Raw genomic sequence first — 25614 nt, 5'->3', positions numbered from 1 at the left:
AATAATTCTAGTGTAAGCCTGAATTTTTGAAAAACTACCTTTCCCAGTAGTTTCAATGAGTCAATATTTTGTTGTTATAATTTGAGAAATAATTATCTTTACACCATTTCATGACATAATTAAAAAATATAGATTTCCCAAATCTTTAGCTTAATTCAAGTGCATAGGAGTTAGAATTCACTTCAATCAACAAAAGACTTTTCTAATATTAAACAACCCCTTTGCCTATATATGATTAAGTATATTTATATAATTATAAAATATTCATATAGCTAATTCTAAAGTTACTTTTCTATAGCCTGAGATTCTTAGGGCTTATTTCATGACCTTTGATTGATGAGAATAACTATCACCTTGTAACATTGGTTGTGTATATATGAAATTGGTGCCTTGTTTTGTCTTATTTCACGTTCTCATGCCTATGAAACAAGCACTCAGAAGTAGCTACTACTATTATTAAATTTAACATTAATGTTTAGCTAACTTACAATTCCCCATTTGATATTTTTCCCTTTCATTTTATTTTTTGTGTGATTAATTCATGCTTCCACATTACCAAGCTAACACTACATTTTAATTTACTTTCCAAAATATCTACCCAAAATATAATGATTATATACAGCCTGTTTATCATATCTTCTAAAATAACTAAGAAGCCATGTATTACTATTAGATTTAAGGGGAGTAGGCAACTTGACCTTGAATCATTAATAATAGATGTCTCGTTTTTATATGATTATAAGCCATTTCACAGTAACTGACACCAAGGAATTTCCTTAAAATTCAGCAGAAGATAATATCATACCAAAAGTGGAAAACTCTTATTATATAAGAAACAAGCCAACTTAGTAAAGGAAGGATTCAATATTTGACAAGATAAGATATTTAAAATCTATAGTCATCTGTCTTCCTTTTATAAATTATAACTATATATTATATGAAGTCTTAAACCTTAAAGTATGAAGTATACTTTTAATAGACACAATTGTGTTATTTACTGAACATACATATAAAATATATTAGACATTTTCATACTCAGCTTCTGCAATCTACACATCTCCCCAAATTTTCTTCTAAAACTGTGATTTCAAAATTCAAAAGTAAGAGAGCTAAGATGTCATCCACATAAAAAAAGGAAGTGAAAGAAACAGATAAAAACCCAGGCTTTCTCAATTGCTTTTCCTTGACTCTCCAGTAACACTGAGCCTCATCCTCTTCACTCCTTACCAGCCCCAGTGTTGGGAAAGGCATTCTGTAGGCAGTGCATCATGGGGATAGAAAGTGCTATTTCCCCAAATCACAGTTGGCATATGCATACGTCTGCAGTTTGTAAAGCTTTCTAGGTAAAGTGTTTCAGGAGCAAATACCAATGTCAGGGTCAGGATATTTCCCATAGTGTGTAATTTAAATCTCCCAGGATGCAATATAGATCCATTTTCTCTTTTCTGCTCTCAATAAAGAAAGATTAACTGATTGCTATCTTATCTGTGTAGTATTTGTTTAAACACTTAACATTTGTTATGTCACCTCTCCCCTTTCTTCTCAATTCACAGCCCCTCAATCCTTTAAAACTCTCCTAAGATATGCTATTTTCCAAAATGTTAACCTCTAAAATTTACTCAGAGTCTCCTTTAAGTATGATAGTGTCCAATTGGCCACAATCCTCTAATCTAGCCTCAGGGAAGTGTGAAATGCAGACAGGTCAATTTTTTCTACTCTCTTGTTATAATCTAGTATTCAAATCAATTCATTTAAACATTTTTCCTATGAAACACCACTAAATTAATAGAATATTATGTTTCAATCAATAAGAAAGATATAAAGACAAGTATCAGGCATTTTGAAAGACTAGACATGATGAGAACTCCAAAGATAGTAAGAGAAATCATATCCAAGGAGAACACATCTAACTAAATTGTCTTTTTAGCTTATGCACTGGTATATTGTAGGCTGTGCTGATTGCCTTCCCTATATTATCAAAGAGAATAGCTGGCTATTATATTTTAGTGAAACCCAAACATTTTATACTATTTCATTTATTCAAATTATATAAATTTAAAACCTGGAAAAATTGATCTTTGGTTAGAGGCCAGCACAGTGGTAATCCCTGGGGTAGTAACAACTGGAAGGAAACAGAATCCTGAACTTTTTGAGATACTGGTGATGTTTTGGCTACTGGACACAGTGCCTAGTTAATGTTGTCATCACTAATTACACAGGTGTGTCTATTTTGTGAAAACCTCTTGAGATGTGCATTTGTGATTTTTGTATTTTTCTATATGCATATTATACTTTAGTAAAAAGTTTAAAAATAAAAAATAAAAATGGGTTGCTATCTATAAACCTCAATTAATCATGAATCAAATGAATTGTAAATAATATTTATGAGAAAATTATGGAAATTTGAACAATAACTAGACAATAAATGATAGGGAAATTCTTTTAGGAGAAACACCATTCTTGTGATTATGTTAAAAAATATGCTTCATCTTTCTTCCTTCCTTCCTTCCTTCCTTCCTTTCTTTCTTTCTTCTTTTGTGGTGAGGAAGATTTGCCCTGAGCTAACATCTGTTGCCAGTCTTTCTCTTTTTGCTTGAGGAAGTTGTTGCTGAGCTAACATCTCTGCCAGTCTTCCTCTATTTTGTATGTGGGATGCTGCCACAGTATGGCTAGATAAGTGGTGTATAGGTCTGCACCCAGGATCTGAACCTGCAAACCCCAGGCCATCAAAGCAGAGCACATGAACTTAACCACTACACCACCAGGCAGGCTCCAAAATATACTTACTTTATCTTTAATAAACATATCCTGAAACATTAATGGATTAAACAGTAGGATCTCTGGATTTGCTTTAAAAATCTGAGCAGACGGCATGTGTTGGCATTTGGATGGAACAAATTTGGCCAAGAATAGGCCAAAGAACACGGAGAGTTTAGTGCACTATTCTTTCTGTTTTTGCATATGCCTGAATTTATCCACCATTTAATAAACGTTTAAAAATATAGTTTAGTAGAACTCTACGGGTTCTACATAATATTGTTCTCTATTTCCACTGTTCTTATCAAAAAAACTAAGTCAGGAATCAAAACCTATCTACAAAAACAGATCCGGATTTCATGACCTGCAATGCAATCGTCTGATGAGTAATTCTATGGCATATAAACCTTAAGTCCACAATATTAGTGACTAGCTAATTAGTGATTAGGTTTACTAATATGGTGAAAAAAAATGGTGCAAGAATTTTATACTAATTTTATAGGTTAGCCTCCAGGTTTTCTAAACATTTGCTAAGAATAAAATGACAGCAACTGTCAAACTATCACATTAACTCTCACATCCAAGGACCTATTTCTACCACCATTTCAATTAAACCTAAATGTGAAATATTCTATCTTGCATACGTCATCAGGTGTACATCATCAAGACAACCTATTATATACACTTGATCTACTGCTGTACTGCTGTGCTTGTTGACTCAGAAGTTTCTACCATGTGTTGTACTTGGACACAAAAGCCAACTAAATGTTTAGTTAGGTATGAGAGAACTTCTCTACCCTGGCTATTTCTTTATCCAGAGAGATTCAGAATTTAACCCAGGAAATATACATTTGATATCAATTTTATGTATTACTTATTACTTTTAGGCTCAGGTCTTTTTTCTTTTTTAATACACTTATTTGAAAATTTTGACAAAAATATTTGCATATATTCTTTATATGGAATAATGCAGTAATTGTCCAATTTTCAGCTGAAATATAGTTATTGGCAGATATATATAAAACTTAGAACACTTGATGACAAACTAAAATCGATTTTATAGAATGCATAATATATACAATTAAATATCCAACACAGGTAATATTGGAATCTAGCATAGAATTCTGGCTGATGCCAACATTAAAAGAGGAAAAATGTCCTACTGATTACATTTTTATAAGCAGTAAAAACAATGTCTTCCTCATAATAAAGACTTCTATTTCCTCTAGAGTGTCATGGTTAATTTCATTACATTATGCAATGTGAATTGGTCTTCAAAAAGTACAACCGGTACCTTAAAAAATAAAGGAACAGACTAAAATTGATTGTATCACTTATCTTCTTTCTCAAAAAGCACCATGTTGTCATGTTAACAGCTTCTGAGAATGAAGTAGCCAGTCATTAAATAACTTTACTCTTAAACATAATCACTGTCTCTTCTTTCTCTGGTAGTTGACAAATTTAATTGAAAATTAAATTAAACAAAATATAATACATTTATATGGGGTGTATATATGCCCAATGTTCCATAAAACGGAATAATAAAGATAAAACACAGAAAATATATTTATACTTACTTGTTGAACTCAATGACTTAAAAGCTATCATTGTTAATTTAAATAACACTCTATTGTACAGATTGTAGAAATTTTATTAAAATAAATTTCATATATAATCTTTTGAATCCTTACAGTTAAAAGAAATGTATCTCTGGGAGAAGAATATGGATATGTGCCTAAGCATAATGTATGAATATAATGTCACATAATGTATCAATTTAGAATCAGAAATAAAACACTGATTTTTATCTGCAAAATTTCTACCTTGAAATTTGTTTTTATCCGTGTCTTCTTATATGTAATTTCTGGGGTTCAATTTTGTCAAATCTTCTACACTCTCCCCATCCAAATGATGTAGGTGATTAGGAACCACTAATGCGATAATTAGGGAGTCTTATTGGACTTCAATATAAAACTTCCAAGATTTTTATTGTACTTTGGGAAACAGTAAATTGATTCACATTATGCTGAGTTTAGTCTTGATTCAGTAGTACTATTTAATCTTGAACAATGAACCTCACAGTCCAAAACAGTTTTCAAACTATATTGTCTAAGTGATGCTGTCTAATTCCTATTAAAAAGATTTCAGAGGACGCAGACTCACCAAAAAAAGTCTGGCACATTGAGTATTAAATAATGTTTAATGATATTTATAAGCAATTGAATTTATATATTCTAGACTTATTTACAATACTTTATAACTTAGTGAATGTAAATTTCAACCCATAAATCTTCAGTTTGATGAGGCAAGAAAAAATTCCCAAGTAGATATTTCTTTTCATTGAATAATTCTATTTATATCTTAATTGACAATCTTCCTTCGTTAGGCCCACATGATGGACAAATGCTTATATGGATTTATTTCCAGTGTACAAAATAAGAAAGAGGATGGAAATGATCTGTAATATAAAGTGAGGTATAGAAATAATATTAATATGCTGTTAACTCAATAAAATGCAAAGTATGCACAAAATAAACTACTTTAAATAATAGATGAGGACTCACATACTAAGGAGTGGAAAATGTTGAACAAAGACAAATTACTTCTATCAGGTGTCGTCTCTATATACTCTTAAATATACATTTTATTTAATTATATATCTATGAACTCAAACATGTAATTAATAACATGCAATAAAATGACTCCTAAATGGGAATTAAATAAGAAAAATAACTGACTATACCAAAAGAAAATATATATTTATAGCTTCATAAAAAAAAAAGAAGATGAGAGCTAAAGTATGAAAGCTGCTAGTAGATAAAATATGTAAAAGAATGATTATCTCGCAGACCAAGTAAGAAAGGGGAGTAATTAAAGTTCTAAAAGAGTTAAGAAATATGAAACAAATTTAACTCCTCCTTAGGATATAAAATAAATTCTTAGAATAAGTCAAGAGAAGTTTAAAATCTCAAAGTATTGAAGAACTCCATCATATTTTACAGAACAACTAGGTTAGAAGCATTTCAATATTTGGAATTAATTCAAAATCTACGTCCTCTCCTAAAAACTTGTAGGTACTAGCTAGAGAGAAATAAAACTAATTTAAAACAATTTATAAATCTTGGAAGAATAGGGCCTGCCTGGTGGCATAGTGGTTAACTGCACATGCTCCACTTCCGTGGTCAGGGGTTCCTGGGTTCGGATCCCAGGTGTGGACCTAGCACCTCTCATCAAGCCACGCTTTGGCGGCATCCCACATGAAATAAAGAAAGATTCGAACAGATGTTAGCTCAGCAACAATCTTCCTCAAGCAAAAAGAGGAAGATTGGCAACAGATGCTGGCTCAGGGCCAATCTTCCTCATCCCGCCCCACAAAATAATTGGAAGAAAAGAAGAAAGTTTGTCTAGAGATATCAAAAACTGTGTGTGCAGAGCTGTGTTTAAATGAAAGTATAGTGATGGCATTAAGAAAAACTTGGGTACTTTAAAAACTCTGCTTCATCCATTCATTCATTTTTCATCACATAATTATTTACCATTGATAATATACATTGCTGGGTAATGAGTCTAAATATGCCAAAAGAGTACTGGATATTAACTAGTTCCGATGCAACCAAAGGCACAAATTTTAAATGACGTGATAAGTCAAAGAGAAGCACTAATCTGTGAATAAGTAAAAAATAAATTGCCTACAGAAATTGCCAGATGTATAGATATAAAATGAACTCTTCTGTTTCACATCTCCACCTTAGAAGGATTTTTATAGCTTTCACTTTAAATCATATTAGTTGAAGTCGACCATCACTCAGCAAGTAAAGTAGAAGAAACGAGATGGTAGAATATCTCATTTATTTAGAGTTATAGGGAAGTTCCAGTCCGCTGCTGCATCGGTCAACTGGAGTACTGACAGGAATTGTGAATAGGTTACCATTTTTCAAAGAAGTAAAATATCATAAAATTCAGTGAACATTAAATTCTATCAGTCGATATAGAGAGAAAATGAAATGGGATTGAGTTTTTTTCTGATTCTGAGTTATCATTTGTTTCCTGTTCACAGAGTTGAGGTGAGTCAACTATTTTGATTATGAGATATCAATTCTTAGTGTTTGGATAAAAGAATTTAATGGAAAAATAGAAAGACTGGTGTGAAAAAATAGAAAGACCAGAGGTTTGTCACAAAGAGATAAACTAAAAAAGTGAGAAATTTAGTTAGGTTCACAAACCTAGATGTATTCTTATAAAGAAGAGTGAGAAAACAAAAATCTCAGAAATAAGATATTATAAAAAAAGGAGCACACTTTGGAGAATAAGCAAGCAGAAATTAACATATTGACTAGAAAAGAAAAAAATCATGAAAAAGATGTTCATTCATTTAGTGCTCTATGGACCTGAGAGACAGAAATGTTCAAAGGCTATGTATAAAAATACTTACTTGTGGACTTTAGTATTTGATAAAGTGATGCTATGTTTGTGACATTAGAGGAATATACAAATCGCAGAGAAAACACTCCGCAGGGATATGTGATATGAGGGTAATGAGTACCATAGCAAAAGTCGTTTTATTTTGAATTCTATATTTGTTCTGGAATTGGAAGAGAAGTGACTAAACCAAACATGCTTTACAATTTCAACCAACTAAAAACTTGAAGTGCTCCACAGAAGCAAGATAGATGCTCAAACGAATCTTCCCAAAATGAAGTTTACTGAAAAGATGTCCAGGTGAAGTGTCAGCAATATCTTAAATGTAATGTTTCCAAGTTCTGACATCTTTTCTTATGTCATGATATGGGTGAGTTAGGTTGAAATTTCAACAGAACTCAAAAATAGGCAAAAATAAAGTTAGGTCAGAAGACAGCTAGAGTGATTTTTTGGCATATATGGACTAGGCTAACTGTTGTATGATACAAAGGCAGGATGGACCTGTGACACTTTTCAATAGATGGTACCCTACAGTCTTATGATTCTAGAAAATGTCACGGATTTAGGATTTAAAAAGCATTGTCAGTGTAGTTTATTTCACTTTATTCAATAGAATTTATTATTGTATGATCTAACTGTGCCAATATTCCTCTATTATTTTTGTATGTGGGACGCCTCCACAGTATGGCTGATGAGTGGAGTGGATCTGTGCCTGGGATCTGAATTCGGGCACCTGGGCCACCAAAGCAAAGCATGCAAAACTTTAACCACTCGGCCATGAGGCGAGCCCCAATTGCAGGACCTTTTAAACAAAGGAAAGAAAGTATATTTTGTGATACAAATGAAAGAAACTATACTTTAGATGAAATTTCATTGATTATTTATCGTATGATTATCTTCAATTCTTAGGGAATGATTACGTTTGTTGACAAGAAATCAATAACTTTTCAAATAACAAATCCTTATACCTTTAGTACTATATTGTTTAGGCTGATTTGAACTAAAAGATATGCTTGTTTACTGACAAAAATCTTAAAGGATGATATCCAAAATGTGAAGCCAAAATCATAAGTGACATTACAAAAATAACATTAAAAATATTGTTTTAACTATTGGACTTTCTAAATAATATTAACAACATTGCCTTTATCAATTATACTCTTGAACTTAAATTATTTTTATATTCTTTATTTGCTGAGACTAACCAGACTGTTTTATGTATAACTTATTGTGTCTTTTGAAAGACTAAGTTATTTTAAATAAGATGTCTATAATGCTAAACAAATTCTTGAATTTTTCATGATAAAAATGCAACATTCTTTTCAAACTCCAGAGAATACTTTTTTGTTTCATTTTAATGTGTTGAAAAAAGTAATGAATTTTTATTAAAAGTTAAAATGATATTTTAGTATTTTTTATTACTTGAAAAAATTAAAGGTAAAACTAAGCTAAAATTCATTAACATTTTAAGATAAACCTGAACACTGTGTTTTGAATATACAATCGCATTCTACATATTTAAATTTATTTCCTCAATCTGTCAGTGCATCCCTTTGGTCTTTATCAGAGAATTAGCAAACTAGAACATTATAACAAAAATAAGAGAAAATATGTTCATGAAGTGCTCATGACTAATGAGGCAAGCCTTAATAGATGTGTTCAAAATTACTTCTGATTAAAAAAATAAGTTCCATTTCATTAAATGCATCATGTAGACTCTTCATGGATCTTTTCTTATATATTAAAAAAAGGAAATATGACTGCATTTAGGCATTTTTTGAAAAACACAAAGTACATTTTTTTAACATGTGCATACAGGTACTTTTGTGTAAGAGTTGGTTTCTTGCAATTTAACTTTAGCAATCAGAGGTATAGAAATGCAAAGTTCTTGGGTCTAGACAACGATCTCATTTGTTTTATTAAGCATATCACCATTTCTCTGTCACTTTATAAATGACAGTGGTAGCCTCATTAAGCTTGTTTAAAGCTTTACAAAAGTAACTAAATATACAGCTACTTTTCTTAACAGCAAATGTACATTATGTTCACTAAAAAACTAAACGCAAGTTTAGCAAAAGAAAAACTGCTACCTCAATAATTATTTAAGCATTCTGATTAAAAGCAAGTAATTAGTGTCAATTTTTATCTTCTTTAATTACATAAGGGACGTGCTTTTCAATTTATAAGATGAGACTATTTCCATTCCTGATAATAAATGATACAAGTATTAACAACTATTACCATGCAAATTTGGGGCAAAATAGTCACGAGCAGATTTGGATTATAGTTTGTACTATTAGATTAACCATACAATTGCCCATGCCTATTAAATCAAAGCCATAATTTTAAAGATAATTGTGTGTCTAAGATGATATCAAACACTAGAAACTTAAAAAATTCACGCATGATTTAAGTTATATGAAGAACTAAGGAGAGTATAAGTAAAAACAAAAAAATAGCTATATTTCTGCTTATTTTTCATGCAAGTCACACTTCATCCCAAACCCTAAATTTTGAGCAGTGTGAACTGGCTAAAACAGAATATTTAAAAACCAATTTATTCTAGTACATATCTGGATAATATGCATACGAATCAATTTTCTTGGTAAAATCATAGATGCATTCTTTGATTTCTAGCAACACACATAACTGCTAACATATTTCATAATCCCTAAAATCAGCTTTTTAAATAAAAACACTTGATTCTTAAGACGTCGAGAAATTTGCATTAAAATATCTGCAGCATTAATATGTTTACTAATAAAAATTGTTACTGTGACTTTAAGATTAAAAATTAGTCAGTGGAGACAAGACATTTGTAGATGTTTAAAATTTCAGTTCTAAATGTAAGTGAAAATTTCATCAAGATTAGTATTCACTAAGAGAAAAAGAGGGAGAATTGATTTTTTCACTATTTTAATGTAGCCTTACTAGTTAATATATTCTAATAGAAGATATTTATATTTATTTTGAAATACATATTTGAATTACTCTGAGTAATATGCTTTTTGAATTTTTGCCTTGAAATTATTGATAATGTATCTCTACAAAGTATATTTTTACTTAAGGGAAACAATAGTGAGAACATACTGTTTAAAATTTGAAAAAGGTTGGTTTTTGATGACAAATAAGACTAAAAATCCAGAATTCAGTTTGAAGGACAAGGACTGCATCATAGTCCTCATTTATTAAAATTTGAGTTTAGGCTACTTTAAATCACTAGTGTGTGTAGAGGTGTAAGTTAACCTTTAGGATTTAGCATCCAAATTACATCTTAGTTATTATGTTAGACATTTCAATACTTTCCTTTCCTTAAGCATGTGTACTCTTCTTGTATGTTATAAAACTTTAAAAAATAAAGCAAAACAAATATCAATAATTTATAGAGAAGCACAATTATTTGGTTCTGAAATGCTACAATACTATATCATGCTGGGGTAATGGTATTTCTAAATAATTTGAAAAGCTGAACACAATCCTTTATAAAACATTATGATCATTATTGCCATCACAATGTATGTAAGCAACGGTTCATCCACTCCTTTAATCTTATGACACTTGTCTACTCTTATTATCAATGCCTAGAGTAGAAGTTATGGCCTCAATGCATTCAACCCATGCCTTCACATTTACATTCAAAAGGACTAAAATATATGTTCTTCTAGTTTTTTCCTCTCTTTATTTTTCTCTTTTGTTCCCATTTCATAAATCATAAAAGAAATGATACATTTGCAATCTGTCTCATTTTTGTTTCTATCTTGTGGTTCCACAATTTTTTTTGCACTAGAAGATGAAAGTAAGAAAACATCATGTACACTGGATTTGCTATATAAGATAAAAGTCATCTTTTGATTGAGTTGTTATAATTTTTATCCTTATTAAATATTAGTTTATGTGGTTTGACTAAAATATTGAATTGTCAGTGGTATTTATCCATTAACTAAAAGGAAAAGGTTCCTATGTAGCAGATAATAAATGGGATAATTTCATTACCAAGATCCTCAAAGGAAGTATTCTGCAGGATCTCAAAGCATTTTTATTTTTCACAGTGGTTGTATAAAATAATCCATTTAGAGAATATGGTCCTAATATTGCAAGAGCTGAGTGTAATGATCAATGTCTCAATATTAGAAGAACTATCATTTTAAGTAAATGAAGGATATTGCTGTATTGATACGTTTCCATCAGGTAGTTCCTCCAATTCTGATCAAAGACTTGACTCCATACCAACATATCACTAAATCATGCTGAATGGCCAAAGTGATGGCTGCATTGATTTCTAAATTTAGCCTAATGTGTTTAATGTCACTGTGGTAAAAGGATGATTAGGTGACAATGTTGGTATTGATAAGAAAATGAGATCTCTCAGTGACTCAAGTGTGTAAAGATGTTTTCCCACCTTATTAAGCCCTTCAAAACACATGGAAATCAAATAAGCCAGAAAGCAATAATCAAAGGAAATACGAAGAGCATTTGAAAAATGTTTTCAACAACATCAAAAGTTATGTTTGATTGTTGTCAACAACCACATCCTAACAACCCGTCCTCCTGTTAAGCATATTTATTTTTCCATAGTAAAGTGCTGTCTGTACCCAAGAGTCACTTTTACCCTTGTTTTTGAAAACAATCTGAACTCTGTTTTCACTAAGAAGAATGGCGTGTTGAACTTTATTCCCTCAAAGATAACACTTTGATACAGGCTTTTATGTAATACTTACTCAAATATGGTGGTTTGTAAGGCGCTCGTGTATTAGACAGCAGTCCATCCAGCTCCTTCCTCTCCAGGGTGCTGTGAAGGGCCTTCTCTTTGCCGAAGGTGGAGAAGGACCGCTCCGCCCCAGGCTGGGCTTCTGGAGTTTCAAACACCTCAGTGTCTGGAACCGAGTCCATGCCAGGAACATGCAGATTGCTGCGATAATCGGCAGCCTGGCGTCCATCAGAAGGGACAAAAGAAGGCATCCAGCACCGATCTGAGTGGCCCAGTGCTTTACATTCCTCGGTGCAGTTGGAGAAGAGATCCATACCTGTAAGCAGAAAAAAGAGAAACTACCGATGTAGGCTTCACCAACATCACCAGCTGCTTAGAAGTGAAGGATTACAGGCAGTATAAAGAATAATGGGTGAAGGTATCATATCTTTCTTGTCTTAACCTGACAGGAACCAAAAATCTGTCTGTATTCTTTTGTAAAGGGTAAGACTTTCAGCAGAGGCCTCTGAGATAGATGTTTCTTAACTACTCAAAGTATTGGGAAAAAAATGTTGGCTCTAAATTATTTAAATAACTAGGAAATGGTGAGTAGAAAAAGAATGAATATTTTAAAAAATCTCTAGTGAAGTTCTTAACAGAGAAAAAACCCAAGTAGAAAGCGTTCATAATCCATAATCTCTAAAGATGATGTCACCTGACAATTTTTTCTTAGGGACAAAAATGGAAGAAATATGTGACGCACTAATGATGATATTTAGATTATGAAATCTGGACATGAGACAGAAAGTTAAATTCAACAGAAATATGGCATACATATTGATAAGCCAATGTATAATAAGAATGAAACAAGATTTCATGAGCGGCCAAGAGTATGCTTTCTTAGGTTCCTAAAAACGGCTTTCTAAAAGGTATTTCTCAATGACACTCTGGTAGCCCATTTTACTATAAATCACTTATCATTTACCACCTTAGACAAATCAAAAGCAAATGATTGTAATTAGTGAAACCAAGGTAACCAAGTACATGTGAATCAGCTGTAGATACTATTGACAAATACCTTATTACTTGTTCTATATCAGAAAACACTTGTCCTAATCAACAGAGTAGTGTTGCTTCCTAATCCTAGAATGCCAAAATTTCAAATGACATCTCAAGTTTCATTGTCTCCTATAGTTTGACAAGACTATTAAATATTATCTATTTATTACTCCAGAAAGCTTATTCAGTTTCTTAGGGAAAGCATAACAATTTCTGAGCACTACAGAATACTATCTGATATTCATTTTGATAAATAGCACTATGCAGAAAAATAAGTACATAAACAAAAATCGCATTTAATGTTTTTCTAAACATAGTAACATATTTGTTGAATATGTTTTAAAATAGGATCAATTTGAAATAACCAAAGTACAATTAATCTGTACACAAACTGCAATGCTTGCCTCGTCTGGAAAGCCTAGGGATTTTTTTTAACTAACAGAGTAATATGTATTTAATGAACCCATTTGTTTCTTCCATAAATATCGTGAGTGATTGGAGCTCTTGAACAAGTTTTAGTTTTTAAATTGCTGACGGTATTCTGTCACATCCTAATTTACTTGTTGTGTGTAAATCTTAACATCTGTTTATATAAAATAAAGAAAATAATTTTTCAAAATTATTAACTCTCTAGATTATCCACATGTATTTTAGAATTAAGTGTCAGTTCTGTAAATTGTGTTTAAAGACATAACACCAAGCTTTTTATCATATCTTAATCTCACTTTATAATAACTTTTTTATTTTAAATTAAACTACGTATAATGCCAAGTCTGACTTCGATTATAACATTCCATTGATAATTGTCATGCATAAGCCTGGAAATAAATTACTGATGAGTGAACTGTTGAGGAACGTAAACGTGAGCTGAAGCTCGGATAAGGAACCAGAATAAGAACGGCGTGTGAAACATGTCAGTGTTTCTCTAGACACCAGAGAAGCTCCATTCTTTATTTTATTTCTGCAAGGAGATATGTAGAAAGGAGAAGAGGAAGGAAAGGAGAATGCCCCTGATACCGTGCTGTACCAGGTAGGTAAAAGCCATAGAACCAGAGAGATTTGTATTTTGACACACTGTACTATAAATGCTCCCTGTTTATAGTGTGGTGGAGATAAAGAGGCTTTTTTGATAAACGAAACTACTGTTCAGAGCAAAATTATTATAAGTAATTATTTAGTTTAAAAATAAATTCAAGTTATATTAAATGTGAAGTTGATGGAATTATTTAAATATTAAGAGAGAATTGTATTATTGGATCCTGAGAACGATGGGTACAAATGCAAAAATTGGAATTCATACAATTTTTCTTCACATGACTGATAAATATCATTTTAAGTATACCACATGAGACCATTAACAATCTTTCGCATTTTTGAGCACCTGTACCAAGTGCTCTTATAATTTTGAATATGGTAATTTCACACAGAAAAATGTTATTAAACTAGTCTCTCAACATTATTATTGAGATGTTGTTTGATTATGTTAGAAGGTATTATTAGTAGAACTTGTTTTTATGGGTAACTTATACACAATTGTGCACATTCTCTTCTTTCAACGTGTATGGTTTTCTGCTTCTTTTAACCATTAGAAGCTACTTAAAATTCATTTAGATAGTGTAATAAAGTTCTCATGAGTTGAGAACCTGTACAAGAAATATATCATGGGCCTAACAAGAAAAATGAGGAATAAGGTAAAATTTTTTGTTAGAAGAACAATGTTACTTGCCTAATGGGAAAAAAGTTGTAAATAATGTTCCTAATAAATTTATTAACTAATTCTTTTAAAATGGAATTCCCACAGTAATAATACATGGTTTTATATAACCAGAATGACAGGCAAGGTGGGACAAATTGCATGTGAATGTTTCACCAGTTTTACTGATAAAACAAGTGTATCTATTTCTCATCAGGAAAATATCAGATATTGAAACAAAATTTTTTAAAAATAACATAAATAGTAGTTCAATAAATTTCAAATAAGTAACAGAAACATTTGTTGAAAATGGAACTTTTAATTTGTGTTTTAGATATATAGTTTGAGAACCAAATAAATTTTTCTTGTTATCGGTCCTCACCCTAGGAAGCCATTGAAAGACTAACATTATCTTATCATTTTCTCTTATCACAAGTCCCATAAAATATATTATTTTAATGAACAAATAAGCAGAGGTGTATTTAGGTTTTATTGTGATAAATGACTACATGGTGCATAGGAATGCCAGGTATTATAGGACATGTGACATATTAAAATGCATACCTTTACATTGCTCTTAGAATTTTTTAATGGCTCAAATTGAAGCCCCAAGAGAAAATAAGTTTAACCTGACTTTTTTTTTCTAATTCAAATGCTCTTACTTTAGAACCTGCGAAATTTGTATAGCAGGAAAATACAGACCAAACTTCAGTCTTGAAGTTTTGGTAAAATTTCTAAGAAACATTTCAACATATATATTTTACTTGCAATTTCTTCTCCTAGTTATTTATTTTTTTTCACTTCTTAGAAATAATCTGTTCCACAAGGCATGACAGCTGACGTGATAGACTGGCTGTTATGCAAAGATATATTTACACAAATTTTAAAATACATCTTCTTTAACTGGCAAGTAACTTGTCCCTTATAGTCAGAGGCAGTGATATTACCACTGAGAACAAATTGTGATTTCAAAAATATAATTGTATTCAATTTGTGCTCTTTTCTGACTAATGTAATAATATAAAATTACATGTACATTTATTTCTCATGCATCAAGCCTTCACAAAAAAATGTTTATTTTATTCAAAATATAATAAATTACTTTTAAAGAAAATCAGCACTCAGTTTTTTGAGGAAATTTTCAGTCTTCCTTTAACCATTTAGCACTGGAAAACTAAGAGATAGTAACTCTAACCACAAAAATTGCTATAACTTTTAGAAAAATATGTTTTGCAGGAAGATTTTTAGAAAAATCAAACATGCACATCAAAATTTTCTCCCTATCTATCATTTTTCAAAATGTATACATTTTTCTCCAATATTTTCTTACACATTTTTCCAATTATAAATCTCTTTGCATTATCAAATTGTAGCTCAGATTTTCACCAGAAACCTGAATAACCTTTGCAAACAATGGTGTAAATTCACTTTATTCATAAAGCCAGAGCTAATTGCCAGTATCTAAATTCTTGCTGGACTTGGGAAAGGGAAATCTGTATTTTATGATAAAACAAGAATTCTCTTGTTGATATTGCAGTAGTAGTGTAATGGTTTAATACATTTCATGACATACCTTATCTACTTGTTTGAAAATACTGATAATGCAAATCACTTTATTTTTTAATTTATAGCCAATCTTTGACCATGCATCATGTATAAACCTCATAATAATTAATTAAGAAATAAACACATTTAGAGAAGCTAAGTTCCTTTATAACTGAAAGAAAAATTTACAAGAAGAGAAATTTGACAATTTTGAGGTAAACTATAACAAGTAACATTAACTGAATCATGGCTTATTAGGGTGCTCTTCAATATATATTTTAAGAAGCTACAATTATTAAAAATAGATTCATAGTTAATGCTAGTATGTACATTGTATGTCTTTAATAAATGGAAAAAAAACTTCTTACTAATAAACAGATCCCCTTAGATCTACCTCTAATAATATTAAAATGTTTAAGAATATACAAGGAAAAATGTTGTATCCAGTATTCTAAATTAGAACAAAAGTTTATCTTTTAGTCAAAGGGTATAATAAACAAAATTGAAAATATATTTCCTTTAAGTCCACTTTGACTTTATTTTGGCTATTTAAGCTGTGATTAATCAGTTTTTCCTCTTGTGATGGCTTTTGCAGGCCTTTACCACATCTCCTTGGACTTCTGCCATATCTAAGCAATACATCAATAGTGCACTGAAAAAAACGGAAAGCACCTTGACAAGGCTATAGAAAGAAAGTGCCCGGGAGCAGTGGTCAAGCCGAAGAATTTCACACATGGAGCCAGGTGCAGTGGAAAACTGAACAAGCTTATGTGATGCTCTGTGCAGCTGCCTCTGTTTAAAGCCCTTCTATGAACAAGATTGGTGACTGCAAATGGCTTAGAAGGGAGAAAAACAAGTGGGGGGGTGTGTTGGGGGGAGAACAAAAAAGAAAACTATTCATAGAAGAATAAATAGAAGGCATATCTAAATAAATACATACAAAGTAATGCTAACATAGAAGAAGAAAGTGGGAATACAGAAAAAGTTAGGAGTTTTAAACAGGTGAGGCACTAAAGGAAACAGTGTATATCATCTAAGAGGGAATGAGGTTCAAACTAAAGAAGAGAACTCAGAACCTGTATCTTTCCAGGGCTATTTTTCCTTCGTAATCTAATTTCCCCCTAAAATTGAGCTGAGCAAGATTTGCTTATTAGTGTGAAATTTTTTTCATATCCTAAACTTGGAAATAGATGTGCTATGAATAATAGTTCCTAAATATTGCAAAATTGGAAGATCATTAAGATCCGGCTATACACGGAAATAAAACAGATGTACTCATTTACCTGGAATGGACTTAACTTTGGGGAAATATTCTAGCTACTTGGGGTGAGGTTTACCGTACACAACATCAGTATGGACCGGAAAAGTGATTAAGTAAATGCATTTTAATTCTCTTCATTTAAGGTTTTATACTTAAAAAGGAAACACTTCAAAATAATTCTTGCAATAAAATTAGACACATTAAATCTGATCGCAACTCAGCACACAAAGGTGCGATCACTTCTTAATATGAGTGTGTTACTGCAATTCTAAAACAGCTATTATTGTGCCCAGTAGTTGTGGCTGCTCCATAACTGCTAATGAACTACACAAATAGATTGTTAACTCTGTAATCCTTTTACATGTTTAAGAACTTAGAGGGAAAAAAAAGTTGCCATTTTGATAAAGAAAAGTATAAATTGCCTTGCTTTTTAAAAGTATTTTCCAAAACACAATTTAGCATTTTAAATTTCCTTTTAATGCATTGGCATCTCAAATAATTTGGAAGAAACATTACCAAAATGGCAACACTGAGTGCCTGTGAAATAAAATAGCTACTGGGAAGGGGCATGGATGAGAATATATTCCCATCCATCTTCCAAATTTAGCACTTTTTGTAGATGTTTATTCGTTTCTCTTTCTTCTGTTAGGTTATTATGGCTCATTATGTCTGAGGGACTAAACTAATTGAAATGTTCATTGAGGTTGGAGTGCTACAGAAGAAAACGAAGTGGGAGAGTGGGAAAGGGATAAAACGCATTCAAGGAAACACGCAGTGGATACTCCTTTTTAAATATTAAACATTTTGTTTTAAAAGTTTTAAAAGGCTGACTGTTAAATTAGAAACTCTGAGAAAAGAATAGGAATGAGCAATTCTAAAGGTACAGCTTTCTAAAGATAACAATAAATCATATGCCATATATAGGCCAAAAATGAAAGGGACTTTGTACTCAAATATAAACTTCTGGCAAGATCTGGTTTGTTGTCAGGTTCCCAGACACTAAATAGATGCTCTGTTCACTTAGCGTGAAGGCCCGCAAGGGGCAGGGACCTCCGGGGATTCTTGGCAGTTCTCAAGTCTCATTAGGTCTGCATATTAATGACTTGCAGCAGTATAAAGAGACCCTTGAGCAGCCTTTTTTCCCCTCCTCCTGCCTGCGTTTCCCAAGGCTAAGGCAGCCTCAGACACAGCACACATTAGCCAAGGGAGTGGCTTGCAGCAGCCACTGCTGCCAGGCGACCATGGGGCGTATCCTGCCCTTTGACACACTGCCGCAGCACTGTCCAAGGTCCACTAAGTGACTTCAGGATTGGGTGCTCTCCAGGACCAAGATAACTTTGGAAATGAGGACCCTATCATTCTATGGTTATCTCATTAACCAAAATAAAGCTCAAATCTCAAGCGAACAGAGTTGAACCCAGAGACAGTCCATTGATGGACATTTTTAGTAGTCACAAAAGTGGACTTGCCTTTCCATTTCCTTATGTATCAGATAAACACAAAACTGAATGGAAAAAGAAAAAGTAAAAAAAAAAAAAAATTTCAACAGGCATCCTTCATAGTTAAAGTGCAAATGAAGTGGAAAGAAATCCAAACTTTATGAAATTATTTTCATTATTTTAAGGAACACGTATTTCTTTTAAGTGTTTTCTTTGAGTATTAGTAATTGGAGTTACCAAGATCCGATAAAATGTAGTTTAAATTTATGTAGAAACAAGTAAAGTAAAATAAAGTAAAAAATATGTATCGCATTGCAACTCCATCACTGATTACCATTAAGCCCACATACAAATATACACAGAGTTCAACTTCTGACAGGTCATGGACTTTGTTGAAAATATGAGAAAACCTACTACACTTCAGAAAATATACATTCTCAAATGTTTATCAATGTCCTGAAGCCTAAGAACCTAGTGTTGGAAATCCTGCTTTCAACCTATTCATGACTTTTCATCACTATTCCTTCTCTCATTCAATATTCAGTGGTGTGCAAAATGCATTGCTCTGGAAAGTAAGCAATTTGGATTCTAGTACCCAATCCTCCACTTAACCTCTTGTGACCTTGTGCAGGTCAATCAATTTCATTCATCTTCAGTTACCTCATCCACAAACAAGTCTAATAATACATTAATTGACTGAAGATTGCAGACTAGACCAGGTGAGAGATCTACGGCTTTTTGTATGCAATATAATCCCATTAAAGAACATTACATGAGGAAGAAATATTTCACATTCTAACACATTCAACAATGAATTTCTAACTCTAACTCTCCAAAGGAACATTACTTTTTACAATCCTCTTTGAGTATACAATTGTTCAGCATAGGACGACTCCATCTTTCTGTAGAGTTACGAACATTAAACTTACAAATCATCCTTTCTAGATTTATTTTTTAAAAAAAGAAAACACTATAAAAGCTAGCACTTAGATTGTCCTTTGTTCATACTTACCAGCTGACTGGCCGCGGTTGGTGGCATCATGATCACTATCCCCCTGTTCACTGTCCCCATGACCACTGTCCTTAGAGCTTACTATGTCGGCTTCCTGGAATGCAGAACTAGAAGTACAAAAATGTGAATATTAGAATAAAAAAGGCAAGGAAACACAGAAAACATTCTTCTGCCACCACATGGTCACCGATGGTGCTGCAGATTCATAGACGTCTCCGTTGGCTTTATTTCTGCATACAGCTAGCTCTCACAAACTTAAGCCTAACTCTTTAAAATTGAACATTAGCAGTCAGTTTGAGCCCTTAAGGCACGTAAAGTTTAGGCATTATTCTATTATTGGACCTAAGTACATGTTTATATCATTTTCCTAAAACAGGTGTATACATACACCTGGAATAGTTAGAAAGGCTATGAGAAGCAGTGTAGGAGTGTACACTGATAAAATATTCAAATGCATTTAGTAAGCTGTATATAAATGAAATATACTCATATTTTTTAATGTGTTGTCTAGGAAACCCAACATAATCAGTTTTTATGTCCTGCCCTAATTGGAAATACTTGATACATTTCATATTTTAATAGTGAATAATATACCTAATTCCTACTTTTAGTAGGTAGTAAATTGTTCATACACCAAGCTAGGGGGAAAAAAAAACAGTCCATACCTGTTAACACGGCGAGGTCTGTCAACTAGATAGCTGAGCTCTGCTCGTTGGTGTTTAGTCTAGAAAAAAAATAAATAAATCAAGAGCATTTGAACGCTAAGGGTTTAACTAACACTCTGCTTTTGATGTTAGCAGCTAATTCTATCGTAAGTAATTGTGTACATTTTTATGAATTTCGAAGCTGTCCTAAGACCTCTACCTAGTGATTGCTGGCCAAAGGCAGGGAGATATGCAGAGACATTTCCATCTAGACTTCCAGGAAAGGTAAAAAAAAAAAAAAAAAAAGAAGCAGCAGCAGCAGAAATAAAAGGCCAATTTTAAATGTGTGGGTTTTTTTCTAAAGGCGAGAATGCAAATGACCTCATAGTTAGGGCTCATAAACTATTGTCTCGAATAGAGTCAACCTGTTTATCCTCTGCAGGCTTTTGTTCAGTGGCCTAAAAAAGTGTTTAGGTGCATACTGGTTGACACAAGAAAAAGAGCACGCTCAATAAGCAAAAAGTTTGTATATTTTATGGAATTATTTTGTTGTTTATTTTCAAAATGTGCTTAAGATACAAATGAGCTGTACAAATATTCATGAAAGTCAATTAATAATATCTAAGTCTCAAATAAATAAAATAACCTGCCAAGAAAGGAGTTCATAGTCCTCCCTCCCTCCCCAGTTCTTTTCCCCTTCCAAAAGCCCTCTGCATTCTCCTCCCAGCCTCCGCCATCCACACACCTTTTCTGGTCCAAACTTTCTTTTACATCAATCCACTCTGTTCTCCCCCTCCCTCCCTTCTTTCAACTTTGCCACTTCTCCATCTTTTAAAAAGAAATCGGAATTGACAAGCCAAATTCTTTGAAGAAAGGCAACAGCAGTGATTTATCAAGAACAGTGGCAAGAAGGTGAGTATAGCTAAGAGATATATTTAAGACAACAATTGTTTAAGCTTTTCGTTAGTTTACTCTTACAGGGGTTTGTGCCAAAGCAACTTCATTCAAATTCACATTGTGTGGGCGTTCGGCTTCAAGAGCGTCTGTAAATGCTGTCCAGAGCAGAACTGAAGGCTTTTCTCAACCCGAGTTCAGAGGACAAGGATCTGATAACTCATTCACTAAAACATGCATTCGAGTTTAGACAACTGTGCAAAGTTAAACACTCTATTAGCTTACTTTTACACACGACTGAAAGCATCGATAAACAAAGCCAAACAGAATTAACTTTATTAACGCCTGGGACAAACGCAAAGAGAAAAAGACCTTTGCCAGTGCCAGAAAGTCCCTCCACCGCGTTTCCCTCTCCCCCCACCCCCGCCCGCGCACATTCCCCTTTGCCCCGAGATTTCTGAGAAGGGAAAAGACTGAGAGGGGATTAGAATTTTCAAGGAAAGATGCTAGAGGGAAGAAGGAAGGCCTAAGGTGGTAAAGCACCAAGAGGAGGGAATGAAAATAGACGTGGAGGGGTGGAGCTCGGAAAATCAGGGACAACACGAAGTTTAGGTTACACACGAAGGGGTGGGATAGGGTGACCGCCCGTTCCTGACCCCACAAAGATACAAATAAGCTAATATCCTAAAAATAAATACACAGTGCACCAGAGATACAAGGGCCGGGCTAGAGGAGGCTTTCGGATGGAGGAGATGAGAGATGGTGGTCCTTTCGCTTCAGCCTTACCTCGTTGGACAAAATGCTTCCGTTGGAGATAATGTCGGGCTGCTGGTCTGTGTAGCCGGTGACGATGGCCCCGCAGGGGTTGTGCTCAGTGTCCGTACTCCGCGAAGGGCTGCAGGGCTTAAGGAACATCAGGTCGGTCTTGGCGGACTCAGGGGTCAGGCAGACCTGGTAGCAGTAATTCTGGTTGTGGTGGTGGGAGCCAAAGCCCCCAGACTCCTCCACGGGCACTTGGGCCGGGTTACTGGGTACGTTGGAGCTTTGCACCAGCATGATGTCCGATTTGCTGAGTTTCTTCTTGCGTGCCCGGGCTTGGCGGCCGCAGCAGGTCGAGCCTCCACCGCCACAGCAGCAGCAGCAGAGGCAGCAATCACTGGCCAGACACGTGTAGATGTTGAGCTTCTTCTCTTTTTGGCAACGCACGGCAAGCACGATCATAGCCAGCAGGAAGATGAAGGACACGGAGCCCAGCGCGATGATGAGGATGAGGGTGAGGTCCAGCGAAGTCTCCCCGCCGCCGGAGCGGCTGGGGCGTTGGTGCTCCCCTGACCCCCCACCCCCGCCCCCGCCCCCGCCCTGGGGTTCGACAGCGCCATCCACCAGCTGCACCACCAGGGTGGCGGTGGAGGACAGGGGCGGCTGCCCGTGGTCGCGCACCTCGATCACCAGCTCGTAAGGCCGCTGGGGGTCGCGCTTGGCTGGCACCCGGCGCGCTGTGCGGAGCTCCCCGGTGCGCCAGTCCATGCGGAAAAGGTTCATTTCGTTGCCCCGTACAATGCTGTAGGTGAGCCGGGCGTTCTCGCCGTCGTCCGCGTCCACTGCGGCCACGCGGGTCAGCAGGTAACCCGGCTCCGCCGAGCGGGGCAGCACCTCTCGAGCCGGAGTCCCGTTGCGCCCCGGGAGGGGCGCCACGATGGCAGGGGCGTTGTCGTTCTGATCCACGATGAGGATGTTGACAGTGGCGTTGCCAGCCAGCGCCTGGGGGCTGCCGGCGTCCCGGGCTTCCACCTGAAAGCTGAAGTCCTTGAGCTGCTCGTAGTCGAAGGAGCGCAGGGCGTACAAGTAGCCGTTTTCGGAGTTGATGGAGACGTAAGTGAAGACGCTCATGCCCTGGATCTGGCACTCGAGGATCGAGTAGGCTAGCTGGGCGTTGGCGCCCTCATCGCGGTCCGTGGCGCTCACCGCGTAGATGTAGGCGCCGGGCACGTTGTTCTCGGTCACATACACGTCGTAGACCGGCTGGCTGAACCGCGGTGCGTTGTCGTTCACATCTGACACTTGCACCTGGATCGACTTACTGGTGGAGAGCGCCGGCTCGCCCCGGTCCCGAGCCACCACGGTCAAGGTGTAGGAGTCCCCCGCCTCTCGGTCCAGGGGGGCCTCGGTCACGATGGTATAGTAGTTCTTGAAGGAAGACTTGAGGCGGAATGGCACATCCCCCAGCAGCTCACACTGCACCTGCCCATTCTCCTCTGAGTCTCGGTCGGTCACGCTGAACAGGGCCACCACTGTGCCGGGCGCCGCGCCCTCGCTCACCGCCTCCTTCACGGTGCTGAAGCTGATCTCCGGCGCGTTGTCGTTAGCATCCAGCACTCGCACTAGCACCTTGCAGTGAGCGGGCACGGCATTGGGGCCCAGGTCCTTGGCTTGTACGTACACTTGGTACACCGGGCTCTCTTCATAGTCCAGCTCGCCGCTCACCTCCAGCCGGCCGGTGCGCGGGGAGAGTCCGAAGAGCTCCCGCGCTCGGGGCGAAATGTGGCTGCTGAAGGAGTACACTACCTCGCCATTCTGGCCTTCATCTGGGTCTGTGGCGTTGAGCTGGATCACGAGCGTGCCCGGCGGTGAGTTCTCTGGAAGGGACACAGTGTAGACGGGTTGGTCGAAGGCGGGCACATTGTCGTTAGAGTCCAGCACTCGGATGGTGAGTAGGGCCGTGCCGGTGCGCTGCTGCTGGGGGGGCAGGCCCCCTCCCGCGCCGTCTCCCCCTCCTTCTCCTCCTCCTCCCCCTCCTCCCCCGTCCACCGCGGTCAGCACGTAGCGGTGCACCGCTTGCTGCTCTCGGTCCAGCGGTTTCTCCAGCACCAGCTCGGCGAATCGGTTGCCATCCCCTTGGGTCTGCACGTCCAGGGAGAAGTAGCTGTTGGGGGTGATCTCGTAGTCGCGCAAGGAGTTGGTGCCCACGTCTGGGTCGAATGCGCTCTCCAAGGGGAAGCGGGTGCCTGGCGTGGCGCTCTCAGAGATCTCCACTGTCAGGTCCGGCTCCGGAAAGGAGGGGGGGTTGTCATTGATGTCCAACACCTCGATCTCCACCCGGAACAGCTCCAGGGGGTTCTCCAGGAAGACCTCCAGGTGCAGGACGCAGGAGGGGCTCTGCTTGCAGATTTGCTCACGGTCGATCTTCTCGTTCACGTACAGCACCCCGGTTTCCAGGTTGAGGTCCAAGTAAGGGGTCCGCGAGTTGGGCACCGTTTGAAACCTGCGAGCTGAAAGTTTTGTAATGTCCAAGCCCAGATCTTCAGCGATATTCCCCACGAAAGTGCCATGTTCCTGCTCCTCCTGCACCGTGTAGTGAAGCTGGGAAAAGACTCCTTCCACCATCCAGAGCAAGGCAAAGAATAATAGCACAATCATCTCCAAAGGGAAAGGAAGCAGCTTCCCGCAGCCAGTCAGCCACCCAATCACCTCCCCCACCACCACGAAAAAAAAAAATCTCAAAAAAAAAAATACAAATAAAAGTGCGCTGTGTGGGGGGCTCCTGTGGCTTTCTGTCCTTAAAAATCTTATTCCTTTTGCTTCATTTTAGGGCTTCCCCCAATTCAGCCTCATTTTTCAATCTTAGCACAGGAAGGGTGACAGGCGTCCCCTTTCCTCATCTGTAATCTTCCCACTGACCAATTAATAAAATAATAATACAATAGTCAGCGTCCTTTATTCCGACAATCTTGGCGCAACGCGGCGCTGGCAAATCCCAAGGAGGAAATTTCGATATTTCAAGACTGTCCTCGGTTTGTCTTCTTGCTGATGGGAGGAGAAGGAGGAGGAGGAAAAGAAGAAGGAGGAGGAGGAGGAAGATGAGGAGGAAGAGGAGAAGGAAGAGGAGATGCTGCTGGCACCGCTGAACATGCCTCTTAATGTCAACGGCTGGCAAATGCAAAAGGGCTTAAAAACAGCGAGAAAATTTTGTGCCGGAAAAGCATAGAACGGCTCTGCAGCATAAAACTTTCATTCTCTTCATTTCTCTGGATGGATGTTCTTCTTGGCATTTTTTCCTCTTTCGCTCTATTTGTATTTTTTGCCTTTCATAGTCTTGTCTCTCTCTGTCCTCATCCCCGCGGTCATTTGCCTCTCTGTAAGTGTGATGAGCAGTTTCTTTGCTGCTGTTTTCTTCCCAAGCCTCTTTCCCTCTAAGCTCTCTTCC

General features: G+C 36.2%; 1 protein-coding gene across 3 annotated transcripts in view; it reads right to left on the bottom strand.

Moving 5' to 3' along the window:
- PCDH10 (protocadherin 10) overlaps positions 1-24979 on the bottom strand; it is a 57163-nt gene extending 32184 nt beyond the window's left edge. The window contains exons 1-5 of one of the 3 annotated variants that reach the window (XM_014847018.3): positions 22197-24960; positions 20538-20596; positions 19873-19979; positions 11895-12200; positions 4940-5215 (exon numbers count right to left, since the gene is read on the bottom strand). In XM_014847018.3, the coding sequence (XP_014702504.1) occupies positions 5175-5215; positions 11895-12200; positions 19873-19979; positions 20538-20596; positions 22197-24827 (3144 nt within the window). In that variant the 5' untranslated portion in view covers positions 24828-24960 and the 3' untranslated portion in view covers positions 4940-5174. Of the gene's footprint in view, positions 1-4939; positions 5216-11894; positions 12201-19872; positions 19980-20537; positions 20597-22196 lie in introns of those variants that run through there. The other 2 variants (XM_014847017.3, XM_014847021.3) reach the window with 2 other exon arrangements.
- Positions 24980-25614: the final 635 nt, after the last annotated feature.

Source organism: Equus asinus, chromosome 3, assembly GCF_041296235.1.
Source record: "Equus asinus isolate D_3611 breed Donkey chromosome 3, EquAss-T2T_v2, whole genome shotgun sequence".
In the NCBI taxonomy this organism is placed as follows: Eukaryota; Metazoa; Chordata; class Mammalia; order Perissodactyla; family Equidae; genus Equus; species Equus asinus.
Note: the sequence above shows the minus strand (reverse complement) of the source record. Positions and strands in the feature narration are given on the sequence as shown.